General features: G+C 44.4%; 1 protein-coding gene across 31 annotated transcripts in view; it reads left to right on the forward strand.

The window, feature by feature from the left end:
• HOMER2 (homer scaffold protein 2) overlaps positions 1-14,784 on the forward strand; it is a 144,715-nt gene that overhangs the window by 108,085 nt on the left and 21,846 nt on the right. For all 31 annotated transcript variants that reach the window (XM_073996574.1, XM_073996575.1, XM_045395924.2 and 28 more), the window contains 2 exons: positions 2,890-3,021; positions 14,691-14,783. In XM_073996574.1, the coding sequence (XP_073852675.1) occupies positions 2,890-3,021; positions 14,691-14,783 (225 nt within the window). The remainder of the gene's footprint in view (positions 1-2,889; positions 3,022-14,690; position 14,784) is intronic.

Below are 14,784 nucleotides of genomic sequence, written 5' to 3' on the forward strand. Positions count from 1 at the left end.
AGAAACTAAGTTTTAAAGAAATAGCAGGGGGTATCACCATTGTTATTCCAGCTTGACTGCCTCTGGGACAGCCTGTTTGGGTGAGCTTAAGAGCCATGTCCTGTACTTTGGCCAGCCTCCTCCCACTGCTTTTCAAGGGGACTTGGCGTGTGGTGACTGACCTAGGGGCATAGGCCTGCAATGAGGTAGCAGCAAGATTTAAAATGAATCCAGTTTCTGAATGGATGTAGTCATTGCTTTGTCCTCCCAGGATTCTGGTAATTGAGAGATGACCAGAGGGCTTTTGGGGGTCATGTGATCCATTCTGATCCGGCTCCCAGCCACACACCTTCCTTAGGTCTGCCTTGGTTCCACTATATCTGTCCTGCTTGGGGCTGAGCCAGAATCCCACCACCCTCCAAGGTCCCATAACTTTGCCCTACACTTGCCAGTAGTTTAGATGTGCATTTTCCACACCCTGCTCCCCTGCCCCTATCTCTTGATAGTGTCCAGTGACAGCAGGCAGATATCTTGATTTCTCATGTTGCATTCAGTTTTCCAGATGGAAAACATTTGGTAAAATGTCCTAACTCACGTGGCCACTGGCATTATGGAAGGGTTATTATAAGGAAAGAAAAAGTCACCTGGACCGTAGCACATGGACATCAGTACTTCATAGATGGGGAAAAGAAGAGAGGCAGTAATGTTTGTTATCTTCATCGTGTATAAAATGAGAAGCAACATGATATAGAAGTTTATTGGACAAGTTTTGGAGTCAGACAACTGGGTTTTTATCTCTAGAGTCTCCTGCTGGCCAGCTTTAATGTGTTACCTTAAGCAAGTTAGTTTAACCTTTCCCAAATCTCGGTCGGGTGCAGTGGCTCATGCCTGTAATCTCAGCACTTTGGGAGGCCGAGGCGGGCGGATCACCTGAGGTCAGGAGTTTGAGAACAGCCTGGCCAACATGATGAAGCCCCTTCTCTACTAAAAATACAAAAATTAGCTGGGCGTGGTGGCGGGCGCCTGTAATACCAGCTACTCAGGAGGCTGAGGCAGGAGAATCGCTTGAATTTAGGAGGCGGAGGTTGCAGTGATCCTTGATCATGCCATTGCACTCCAGCCTGGGCGACAGAGCAAGAATCCGTCTCAAAAAAGTCAAACAAACAAACAAAAAAAAAACTTTCCCAAATCTCAGTTACTTCTGTGAAATGAAGAAATAGTCATATGCATAGGCTTGTTGTAAGGTTTAAGTGAACTGATATAAATCAGGCACTCAATAAGTGTTCAACAAATAGTAATTGCTTGTTAGTATTCTAAAAATTATTTTACCAGCTAAGCCAAGGTTTTCTCTTGAGCCAGTGGCTTATCAGCAAACTCAATAGTCTAATAGATAGATAAATGTAGATATAGCAATAGCAATGATACTTCTACTACTAGTGACAGCTGTCACTTACTGTCTGGATCCCTTTAGTTAATTAAGGCAAGAATTTGTATCTGGAAGGTCTGTCCTTTAGCAAAATAGTAGACCCAGGTTCCTACCATGGAAAGCAAGGGCTATGCCATTCAAACTTTTTTCTCTTCTCTGTTTTATCAGTTACAAGGAAAGTGTTCTGAGTTGACCATTGAGAATAAACAACCTTAGTAAGTAAAATTGCTGGTAGGTTCACTCTTTAGAGTATTTACTTATATTACTCTTATTCTCTGCTCAGATCATCTGATGAGGAAGCAGCCAGTGGTTACTGCCACCCTGCCCTTATGTAGACACCCAGTAATCCTTTATTTCCAAGAGTATTTTTCCTGAGTGTTTCTTAGAGTCTTAGGACTTCCAATGATTTCTACTTAAGTAAGCCATTGTTGATATTTTATAACTCTTATCAATTGTTTGATGTCTCTGCCCTCTTCCTGACTACTTGCCATTGAAAGACCAGGAACCTTGACTCATTCATCTTTATATCTTTGATTGGCAGAGTGTCTGGTGTATAGTAAATGTTCAATAAATGTTTGAATGAATAAATGTACCATGTGCTAGATATTATCTTTTTACCCTTCCACCTCAGATTCATCCTCTACCCTTCTTGACACTGCTCTGGTCCCTGAGGGGCTAACTTGCAGACATCAGTGGGCTCCCACGCCCTCTAGCTTCTAGCTGGGTTTGTCCAATGGCAACTGGAGATCAAAGGGAGAGGCGAGAGTGTTTGCTCCCCCAGTTTCCCACTCCTGTGAGGTCGCCATGTGCTGACTGTATCCCCCAACAGAAGGTAACCTCTCTTTTCAAGGTAGCTTGCTCTACGTGACCCCTCCCCCTTCCAGGGTCTGTAGCCACTCCATCCCCTTATTCTTTTAGGCCAAGGATGCTGCACTATCCTTACAGTTTCCCTGTACCCCACTCACACCTGTATAATTAGTTTCTTTGTCAATTAACCCTCTACAAATTATCCTAATTGGACTGTACCTGCTCCTTTCTGTTGGGAAGCAGCAGGCCTCACTTGCTTATAGAGATTTTCAATTGTTTGAGTTGGACACTGGGGCTCCAGGTGACTCACAAAGCGACATAGTGCAGTTCTTCAGAGAATGTGGGACATGGCTAGCCATTAAGGGCACTCTGATGCGTGGCAGCTTTGGGTAAATAAATAGCAGTTTGGGAAACTATTATTTGCTTAGGAGAGACTTTCTCCCACAGATAACATGTAGGATCTTATTTTAGACTGACTGTTAAGTCTCTGAAGTTGCCCCTTTTCATGATTGTGTATCTGACTCAGCATGGGTTGTGCCAGGAGAACTTGGGACCATATTTAACAGAGCAGGGGATGCAGGCTTGAAGCACTGGCTTTGCCAACAGAAGACTTTCTAAGGAATGACTTTGTCTCATTCAACATTTAAATTTTCACCCTTTGGGCTGTTTTTCTGCAGGTGATCATAAACAGCACAATCACACCGAATATGACCTTCACCAAAACGTCACAGAAGTTTGGGCAGTGGGCCGACAGCAGAGCCAACACGGTGTTTGGTTTGGGGTTTTCCTCTGAGCAGCAGCTGACAAAGGTAACATGGTCCTATCCACAGTACAGTAAGTCCTGCATCAGATGCCATTCTCATTCAGTGATTGTCCACCGAGGGATGTGCCCTTGGTGAGCGGGATTCCTTTCTGGTCTTTGGTTTCACTCCTTCTGGCATCACGGGGCTGCCAAAGCAGGGGCCCTTTTGAAATACCAGGTTCATTGAAGTCATCTGGGGAAAGGAAATTCGTATCTAACAAATGCTGCTTTGGGGCCTGAAGTTGCAGCGTGGCCAGTCCATCCTCCCCTCCAGGTGTCAGCCACTGCTCCCTGTGCCCAGCGGTATCAGCATACAGACTGAGCACTGGTTTGTGTGCCAAAACCAGATCCATTGGGTTTTCAGGACTCTGAGGATTAGGTGACCTTCCTGTGTGAGGTCACAGTTATTGGACGGTTGTTACTATAGGACTTCCAAGGAAGAGACTGTGTTCCTGCTGCCAAGAATGCATCTTGATGAAATAAGCATGTTACCCCTTTTGAAGTAAGGCACACTTTGTCTCTGACAGCTGTCTATGTCAGTGACTCTGTGGTTGGAGCCCTTGGGGAGTAAGGTGATGCATAATGGAAGCTCTTAGCCTGGACTCCCCATGTCCCTTAAAATGCCACACAGTGGTGTGTGTATGTTGCTTTTTTTTCTAGGGAGAGGATTCATAGCTCCAAGTCACTTCTCCAAGGGGCCTGGGACATACTCCTTGGATGGTTAGAAAGGTGTTGAGGAGCAGATCATGGCTGACTACAGCCTTGGAGAACCCCAAGAACTGAGGGAATAAACTGATCGCCTCTGAGAGGCCTCACTCAGCAGTTTAAAGGGGCTGAGAGCCTGTTTTAGAGACTACATTTCCTTTTAGGGTGGTAGAAGAGCCCTTTGTAAGTATTGAGAATATTTTGGTTTAAGGTAAGACTGACTAGTTTACAAATCAAAGAAATTTACTGGAAGAATGTTGGAGTCTCTCAAGGAGTGCAGAGGAGAGTTGCAAATCCAGGAAAGGGCCAGAGCCAGACTTGCTTCCGGCAGCTTGGCTCTAGGAGTTGTTTTTCTCTAGACTCTTGCTGTGAACATCTGACTGACTGACTGGACAAGTGCTGACCCAGCCTCTGCTCTGCTGACACCATGCTCGGCACTGAGGATACAGAGATGTGGCCCCTGTTCCAAGGCTTCACAAATTTCCAGATTCTTGCGGAATTGACAGAGTTGCCTAGAACACATTTGGCTGCTTGGGTTACTTGTGTGTATTGAAGACAATTTTCAAAGAGTGGGAAATTAGGGTGAGTCAGGAAGCTCCCCACAGTAGGAGCCTGCTAACTTGTCCCCTTCCTTTGTCCAGTGTGTGTGCATGTATGTGTATACTCACATATGTGTGTGCGCACACACACTTCTAAGGAGGTCCCCAGCGCACAGATCCAGCCATCAGATACCCAGTCACAAATGAGCTCCCCAGTGGGGATACTCCACAGACTGTCCTCCTCTGCATCCCAAGGTACTTCCATGAGGACTCTGTTTCCTTAGAAGCCTGAGAAGCCCAAAATGACCTGGTGGCACTCTGAGCATCCACCCTTGTGCCACCCTCTCACAGAAGCATTCTTTCCTGGGTGGTAAAACCTCCAGATCACAAGGGCCTGGAAACATGGGCAAAAGGCAAAAATCTCAAGGGCAGGTCATTGGAGATAGTTATGGGAGACGTCCTCTCCGTCCACAATCCCTCAGTTCCAGGATTACAGCACACAAGCCCAGGATGTTCAGCAGGCACGAGTGCAGCACAGTTCTGCAAGGCCTGCCACTTCTGGCTGATAAGGTACCTGGGAGGAGCTGAGAATCCTATGGCAACCAGACTCTTGCTTACCTTCATGTGCAGAGAAGTGAGTTCTCTGCAGCCTCACTTGGTTTGAAGCGGTGTCGTGTGGGATAGAAAGTATTGGGTAAATCTTTGGCTGGTATGGCTGGCAGAGGCATGGCAGTCCACAGTGTCTATTCTGGTGATAAATCACTCTTCCCCTGGAAGAAGGGGCCCAGTGGAATCAGCCTTCAGCAGGGAGCTGCCTGGTACCTAGAGGTGTGATGCTTGGCGTGGGTCACTGTGTTGGCAGTAGGACACTCAGCAGGCCCAGGAGGTCAGGGTGGCCATAGAGAGCAGGAGTATGTGTTTTCAAGGCCATTTGGTGCCCTTTCCCCTGGCACCATGGCCAGTGTGTCCTTAAGTCTTTTGAGCAAGTACCAGGCTGCCTAGAGAAAGTGAATGACTGGGTATCCATAGAACAGCCCTTCCTGCCGCCTAGTTTGAAATATTCTCTTTTGCCGTAAAGGCCTCTGAAGAGCATGCATGTGGAATATGAGTATTTTCAGGCTCTGGTTCCATTTGGACCCATTGATATTGCTGTTTCTCAAACCTCTTTGTCACCTTGTTTCTTCCCGGTTCCTCCTCATGCAGCTAGGCCCTTAACCATTCCCGCCGAGATGTCAAATCCAGGCCACCTCTGCTGTGCATGTGGCACCATGAGATGTTCCAGGGTTTGCCCACAGGGAGGATTTCCCTTTTCTGTCATCTGCCCGACAACAGGATAGCTGGAGGGAAGTCGTGGCACTGAGGTGTGTGAGGGAAGCTGTGGAGAGTTTACTGTTGTTGGAGTGTCCAGGATTTTCAGGGTGGGTAAGGCTGCTAAGGTCCAGTCTTGGAAGGCTTTATTGGTCATGCCAGAGCTTCTGGACTTTGTCCTATGGCCTGAGAAGGATTTTAAGTCCAGAAGGAAAATGATCAGATTTACATTTTAGGTAGAATTTTTTCTGGCAGCAAGTCAGATTAGATTGTTTTAGTCTGGGGTAGAGCTGATGAAGGGTTAAGAGTTGGAGAAATTTTAAAAAGACCGAGGCGCAAATATTGGCAAAACTGGGTGAACGAAAGAGGAAGAAGACATTCTGGGGTGATGAGGGATGGTGGGTAGTGAGGCTGTTTTCTGAAACGGGGAAGAGGAACGGGAACAGGTGCCGTGAGGAGCAGAGAGAATTTGTTTAAAGCAGAAGCAAATGTGATGGTGACTTGTTGAAAGAATAATTAGCTGGAACCTCTGTCTGAGGGGGGAGTGGGGGTGTGTGCTTTCCCTCCTGAAGTGGTGCTTGGTGAGGAAGGGTGTGTTGGGAACCCCCTCTGCCTCAGCCGAGTGGCCCCTTCCCACACCTGCCTCATATCCAGACAACTAGGCTTGAGGCTTCTGTCCGAGACGTGGTCCCTGGGAGGCCCGTCCTGGTCATATGCTCCTGATCCCTCCCAGGGCTGGGAGTTCTTCCCCGAAGCCAAGGGTGGTTTGAGAGAATCACTTACAGCTGCCTGGAACAATTTCTTCAATCTTTAAAGGAACCCAAGCAGCTAGGTAGAAAGGGGTAAGGTTTCTATGAAAAGAATCGACAGCAGAGAGAACTCCAAATGAAAACCAGAACACGTTGTCCAAGTTAAATGCTCTGTGCCCCTGCAAACTGAAGAGACCTTGAGCTGTGCTGGCTTCCAAGGATGGCCACCCCTAATTTTTCCCAGACAGAAGAAAATGTCCTATCATTAAGGAGGAATGCACTGTCCTCCCAAGCCACTCAGCCTCTGGTGCAGTGCTGGAGTTCTGCTCTGTGCCCACAACCTCCATCATCACAAAGACTTGTCAAGGAAGCCCTCAGATAACCCCTTTGTCCAAACGTTTCAAATCAACTTCTTCCCCTGCTCTCTGAAGGAAATGATTAACCACACACTGATAAATTATCATGAAGTGAGTCTGGCCATCTCAACAAGTGACGGTTAGCTAGCACAGAGGAGCTTGGCCTTGAGGGCTCCCAAGGTGTGTGCTGAGGGGACAGCCAGGCTGAGTATTCCTGACTTCCCAGAGCAACCACCCACAGCCCTGTAGGGGAATGGTAATCAAGCACTATAACTAGGCTAGAGAAAGGAACACCAGTGTGGACATTTTCATCTAAGAACACTTTATATATACTTCCCTCTCTACCCCCCAGAAAGAAAATTAGATGCCTTGGTCTTAACTGCTCCATTATAAGGACTATTTCCCAACCACAGTCCAAAAAGTATTATTACAGGGCAATTTTCTGCTCTTTAGATAGGCTGTCCAAAAATAGTAGAAGCTGTGTTTTCTCAGAAGTAAACTGGGACTTGTCTGTCCATCCACTGGAGAGGACATAAAACCCCAGCCTACTGAAGGAAATTGAAAAGGGACTTGCATGTTCTGATAAAAGGAAGAGCTTATGAAAGGAGACAGAAGGAGGAGCAAATATAAGAATGAGCCAGAGGTTAAAGTTTAGATTCTTTGTGGCATTTGACCTCGAGTTGTCACTGTTCTAAGTTTGGTTCCATCTTATTCGTTACAGACAGAAGGAAACACATTCTGCCCTTAACGGGGAGTGACCCAGGATGGCGTTGCCAGTGCACTGTGGTTGATCTAGCCAAACTCTGATACATGCATGGCATTTACTTTTGTCCCATTTCAGTGATTTCATCTGTAATTCAAATTTGTCCCCGTATAGTCACTTTAATTCACTCAGTGTCATTGTAAGAACATTGTTTTATCTCCTCCCCTTCTGGGTCCTGATTTAACAGCTAATTTTTAAAATGGAGGATATTAATAATTATTTTGACATGTTTTAGGTAGAATGCTTTTGGTTGCAAGTAACAGGTAACCTAATCACAGTGCTTAAATACATGGGGTAATTTCTTCTCATGTGAAGGAGAAGTCCTGAGGCAGGTGGTTGCTGGTACAGTGGCTCCATGATGTTGGGTCTGATGGATCTGCATGGATTTCATTTGTTTCTTTTTTCTTTTATTGGCCTTTCCTTTATGGTGATAAGATGACTTTTCTTTTTTTCTTTTTTTTTTTTTTTTGTTGAGACTGAGTCTCGCTCTGTGGCCCAAATTGGAGTGCAGTGGCCGGATCTCAGCTCACTGCAAGCTCCGCCTCCTGGGTTCACGCCATTCTCCTGCCTCAGCCTCCCGAGTAGCTGGGACTATAGGCGCCCGCCACCTCGCCCGGCTAGTTTTTTGTATTTTTTAGTAGAGACAGGGTTTCACCGGGTTAGCCAGGATGGTCTCGATCTCCTGACCTTGTGATCCGCCCGTCTCGGCCTCCCAAAGTGCTGGGATTACAGGCTTGAGCCACCGTGCCCGGCCAAGATGACTTTTCAAGCTCTACCCGTCACACCTGCATTCTTGGCGAGAGGGAGGAGGAAGAGGCTGGTACCACAGCAACCCTCCTGGCAGATTTCTTGGGCCCCATTGTCAATGCTGGGTTCCTGGCCCATTCCCCTACCCCACCAAAAACCAGGGAAACGGGTTTCCATGATTGGCTTAAACTAGCTTTCATTCTCTAGCACCTAGGAAATTTCCTGCTCCAGAAAAACTTGAGATTCTTTTAAGCTAAGGGAAAAGAAACAGATTTTAAATAAGCAAACAGTAGTGTTTGCCGCAGGTCTTCAATGGCTAAGGCCAAAAAAGCCACAAATGAAATCAAACAGTAATGGTCTCATTTTCTATCATGATAATGATTTTGTTTAAAATTATTACCACAATTTTAATAAGTACCAAAAAATGACCTTAATGAAGATGTGAGAATTTGGCAATATATTTTAGAAACCTTTGTGGTTTCAATATCCTTTGATCCATGGATTTCATTGACAAGAATCTATTCTAAGGAAACAATTGTAACTGGGTATAAAGATTTCACTACAAAGATTGCAACCTCATTTATAACAGAAAAAAAAGCCCTAATATCCAGTAGTAGGAAATTAGTTAAACTGCGGTGTATCCTTCAGGGTAATATGTAGCGATCAAGATATGTAGTAGAGGCTGGGTGTGGTGGCTCATGCCTGTAATCCTAGCACTTTGGGAGACCGAGGCAGGTGGATCACCTGAGGTCAAGAGTTCGAGACCAGCCTGGCCAACATTGTGAAACCCTGTCTCCACTAAAAATACAAAAATTAGCCAGGTGTGGGTGGCAGGCACCTGTAATCCCAGTTACTCAGGAGGCTGCAACAGGATCACTTGAACCTGGGAGGCAGAAGTTGCAGTGAACAAGATCACGCCACTGCACTCCAGCCTGGGCAACAGAGTGAGACTCAGTCTCAAAAAAAAAAAGGTGTAGTAGAAGATCATATAATTGCATGGAAGTATTATTATCGTATTGTTTATTTCAAAAGAGGCCATAAAATGAGATATATAATCTGTTTTAAAAGAAATGTAGGTAATGAATGCATATATACAGACAGAAATATATCAGAAGGTTATGTGGTTCTTATCTTGGATGATGGTGTTGCAGGCCAGGGGAGCTCATAAACTGGGGCTCCACCTGGGAAGGTTCTTGGCTTTGCCCAGGAGGGAACTGAGGGGTGAGTTGGTGGTAGAAGAAAATAGCTTTATTGAGGTGGCAGTGTTACAGCTCTGTGGCTGCTCCTGCAGAGCAGGGCTACCCTGTAGGCAGTGTGTCGAGAGTAGCAGCTGTGGGGCAGTTCTGTGGTCACATTTTTACCTACTTTTAATTACATGCAAATTAAGGGGCAGGTTATTCAAACATTTCCAAAAAAAGGGTGGTCATTGCCAAAGGGTGGTCATCAACAACTTCTAGGTCATTGCCAGGGAATGGGTAAACTGTCATGGCTCTGGTGAGCGCATTAGCCAGTCTACAATCTGGTCCAGAGTGGAGTCCTGCCTCCTACCTCAATGGGACCGTAGGTCTAAATATATATATAGCTGGGCACAGTGGCCCATGCCTGTAATCCCAGCACTTTGGGAGGCCAAGACAGGCGAATCACCTGAGGTCAGGAGTTTGAGACTAGCCTGGCCAACATGGTGAAGCCCCGTCTCTACTAAAAATACAAAATTAGCCGGGTGTGGTGGCGCATGCCTGTAATCTCAGCTACTCAGTAGGAGGCTGAGGCAGGAGAATCACCTGAGCCCGGGAGGTGGAGGTTGCAGTTAGCTGAGATTGCACCACTGCACTCCAGCCTGGGTGATAGAGCAAGATGCAGTCTCAAAAGGAAAAAAAAAAAAAAAAAATATATATATATATATATATATATATATATGTAAAATAAATAAGTTATATATGTAACTTATGTAACTTAAAAGTTAAAAAATATGTATTTTTCCAGATCATCCTTCCACCCTCCACCCTCCAATAGGCCTCTGTGTGTGTTGTTCCTCTCTATATGTCCATGTGTTCTCATCATTTAGCTCTTACTTACAAGTGACAAATGGGATCTAATTAACCTAAAGAGATTCTGTACAGCAGAAGAGACTATCAGCAGAATAAACAGACAACCTACAGAATGGGAGAACATTTTTGCAACTATGCATCTGGCAAAGGTCTAATATCCAGCATCTATAAGGAACTTAAATTTACAACAACAACAACAAAAAAACACATTAAAAAGTGGGCAAAGGACATGAACAGACACTTTTCAAAAGAAGACATACATGCAGCCAACAATCATATGAAAAAAATATTTTTTCTAAATTGTATTTTCCAAATTTACAAGCATATATGTTTTGTTTTTTTTAAGAATAAGGGGGAAATATTAGAAAATGCAAGACTTGGAGGGAGGCGATTTTTCACCAAAGGACAATTACTAGACGGCTCTCATGACTGGCACTTCTGCTAGTTGGAGGCTTTGAGAGGAAGTTTCTCTCTGTAATTCTCCTAGGACCCACTGGGTTGTTTCCAGTGTTCGTATTTGTAGACAATGCTGGAACTAACATCTTGGTATTGAGGGCCTTTTTTTCCCCCATATTCCCGATTATTTTTGCAGAATCGTTTCCCAGAAGCAGTATTACTGGGTCAGTAGGTATGAATGTTTTTTTCACTAACGAGACATATTTCCAAATAGTTTCTCAGTGGGGCTGCACCAGTACACAACACTAACAGAAATACCTTGCCAGCACAGGGAATCTAATTGTCTTCAGGGTTTGCTCATTTCACAGGCAAACAATGGTACCTCATTATTTTGATTTGCATTTCCAACAAGGCTGAATAGTCTTTTTTATAAGTAGTTATTGCATTTTTTATTCCTGAATTTTGCCATTTATCTATTGGGCTTTTCATACTTTTCAGTTTGTACAAACTCTTGCCATACTAAAGAAAATAGCCCTTTATGGCCGGGCGCAGTGGCTCAAGCCTGTAATCCCAGCACTTTGGGAGGCTGAGACGGGCGGATCACGAGGTCAGGAGATCGAGACCATCCTGGCTAACACGGTGAAACCCCGTCTCTACTAAGAAATACAAAAAACTAGCCGGGCGAGGTGGCGGGCGCCTGTAGTCCCAGCTACTTGGGAGGCTGAGGCCGGAGAATGGCGTGAACCCGGGAGGCGGAACTTGCAGTGAGCTGAGATCCGGCCACTGCACTCCAGCCTGGGCGACAGAGCGAGACTCCGTCTGAAAAAAAAAAAAAAAAAAAAAAAAAAGAAAATAGCCCTTTTTCTGTTGTACTAACCTAGCTATAGATATTTTCCCAAGGCTGTTGTTTCCCTTCTGGTTTAGTTTTTTTTTTTTTTTTCCTTTTATATTCAAAAGCTTTAAATTGTTATGTAGTGAAGTCTGTCACTTTTGTGGGTTTTTAAGAAATTTCTTCCAAGTTTAGAAAATTATCCACCCACCTCTCAAGCAGAAGCTTGATACATGCTCAGTTCTGTTTGCATCCAGATTTTTTTTCTTCAGGAGCATCCTGATTTTTTAAAGTTTTATTTTATTTTTCTTGCCCCTTTAACTCATCAGTAATTTATCATGCTACAGGGTTGTGGGATTTAAATTCATTTCTCTCAGTTTACTAAAGTTATCTCAATTATATGTTGAGTAATCTTCCTCATTAATCTCTGATTCCCCCTTAGTCATAAGCTAATTTTTTATATAAAAGGTGAGGCCCATTTCTCACCCGTTTGTTCTGTTCCATCATGCATCTACTAATACCACACCTTTAAAAATGATTATTTATTTAAAATGTATCTGATAGGATATATTAGTCCATTTTCACACTGCTGATAAAGATATACTCAAGACTGGGCAATTTACAAAAGAAAGAGGCTTATTGGATTTACAGTTCCACGTGGCCAGGAAGGCCTCACAATCATGGCGGAAGGTGAAAGGCACATCTCACATGGCAGCAGTTGAGAGAAGAGAGCTTTTGTGGGGAAACTCATTTTTAAAACCATCAGATCTCCTGAGACTTATTCCCTATAATAAGAACAGCACAGGAGAGACCCGCCCCGATGATTCAGTTACCTCCCACCAGGTTCTTCCCATGACATGTGGGAATTGTGGGAGTTACAATTCAAGATGAGATTTGGGTGGAGACACAGAGCCAAACCATATCTTTCAATTCCCTCCCAAATCTCATGTCGTCACATTTCAAAACCAGTCATGCCTTCCCAACAGTCCCCCAAGGTCTTAACTCATTTCAGCATTAACTCAAAAGTCCACAGTCCTGTCTCATCTGAGACAAGGCAAGTCCCTTCTGCCTATGAGCCAGTAAAATCAAAAACAAGTTACTTCCTAGGTACAATGGGGGTACAGGCATTGGGTAAATACACCTGTTCCAAATGGGAGAAATTGACCAAAACAAAGGGGCTACAGGCCCCATGCAAGTCCAAAATCCATCAGGGCAGTCAAATCTTAAAGTTCCAAAATGATCTCCTTTGACTCCATGTCTCACATCCAGGTCACGCTGATGAAAGAGGTGAGCTCCCACGGTCTTGGGCAGCTCTGCCCCTGTGGCTTTGCAGGGTACAGCCTCTCTCCTGGCTGCTTTCATGGGCTGGCATTGAGTGTTTGTGGCTTTATCCAGGCTCATGGTGCAAACTGTTGGTTGATCTACCATTCTGGGGTCTGGAGAACAGTGGCCCTCTTATCACAGCCCCACTAGGCAGTGCCCCAGTGGGGACTCTGGGGGTGGCTTTGACCCCACATTTCCCTTCTGCACTGCCCTAGCAGAGGTTCTCCATGAGAGTCCCGCCCCTGCATCAAACTTCTGCCTGGACATCCAGACGTTTCCATACATCCTCTGAAATAGGCAGAGGTTAGCAAACCTCAATTCTTGACTTCCATGCACCTACAGGCCCAACACCACGTGGAAGCTGTCAAGGCTTTGGGCTTGCACCTTTGAAGCCATGGCCCAAGCTGTCCCTTGGCCCCAGCTGTCCCTTGGCCCCTCCTAGTCACAGCTGGAGCAGCTGGGACGCAGGTCACCAAGTGTGTAAACTGCACACAGCATGGGAATCCTGCCAAAGCTTGGGGACACAGCCAAACCATATCATAGGGCTTATCCTACCTCATTATATTTTAAGCTTATTGTCTGAAATTTTCTCTTTAATTCTCACCTGTTTGGATGTAAACAAAATCTTTTTGTTAGATAGACTTGGAGCTCCTTTGAAGACAGGAACCAAGTCTTTTACATGATTTTTTTTTTTCCTAAAGTGGGCAGGGCTGTGCAAGCCTAGAACTTGTTCATTCACTGAACAAACTTATTTGTACATCCCTGCTTTCTACCAGGTATGGGAGGAGGGTGCAAAGAGGAAAGATGTGGACCCTGCCACAAAGGAGTTCGTGATAATGATGTTTTTCCTTAAGAGGTCCCCAAAAAGAAAAAGTGAGGGAGGCTTTGTTCATCCCTGCTGGACCTCACGTTTTAAGCAATAGGTAATGTGATTTTCCTCTGCCAGCGATGCAATAGTTAAATAGGAAGCCTCCCCAGCTGTGGCTTTATTGACAGGGCCTGCAACACAGGCCAGAACAGAAAGACTGACCTTTTCTGCTTACCCTAGGGTGCTGGGTTCACCTACATGTGTTATCTAGCAAAGTTTCCTAAAGCAGACCACTGTTGTCGGCATTGTGAAGATACTCAGAGGACAGCCTGTGCTCAGAAATAAATGAGTTCTCAATAAAACCTGCAGAATTGTTGGTAGCCTTGCGACTTGCTAGTTTTGTTTTGTCTGCGACCATATTTAGCTCTTACGTTGTAATATATACCAGCACTATCACGGGCTGTTCTCTGTTCGAACAATGAATTTGCTAATTAAAATTGGCCACCTTGTCAGTGACAATAAGCTAGTGAGTGATATGATTGTCCCAGGACTTGAAGAATTGTTTTATTATGGAACTATTAAGATATTAATAAAAAGTAGAGGGCATAGTATAATGAACACCCATATACACATGACCTAGATTTAACAGTTGTTAACATTTTATCACATATCTTCATCTCTTTTATTGTTGTTGAAGTACTTTAAACTGTAAGCATCAAGACATTTCATATGTAAATACTTAGTATTCATCTAGAGAAAAATGACATTAAAAGGTTTTGGATCTTTTCAGTATGGATTGTGAAGTTTTCCATGGATTTCTTTTGTGGTATAGCCAAATTTCATTTGCCATTTTTGTATTAGTTTGTTTTTAATACATCATCATCAAACTAGGTTCAGTAGCTTAGATATTGGTTCAGATCTGACCTTGCCAAGGGCTGTTTACTGGAACATACATCCTTATATTCATTTAATAGCAAATAAAATTCTTCTGGATTTATACAGAATGTATGGGCCTAAAATGGATGCAAAATAAATAAAGGTGGGTTCTGAATACCAGCCATGAATGAAGTTAATAAAAGCCTTAATAACTATTCTTCGTGTTCAGTTTGCAGAGAAATTCCAGGAGGTGAAAGAAGCTGCCAAGATAGCCAAAGACAAGACGCAGGAGAAAATCGAGACCTCAAGTGATCATTCCCAAG

Source organism: Macaca fascicularis, chromosome 7 (assembly GCF_037993035.2).
Source record: "Macaca fascicularis isolate 582-1 chromosome 7, T2T-MFA8v1.1".
Taxonomy (NCBI): domain Eukaryota; kingdom Metazoa; phylum Chordata; class Mammalia; order Primates; family Cercopithecidae; genus Macaca; species Macaca fascicularis.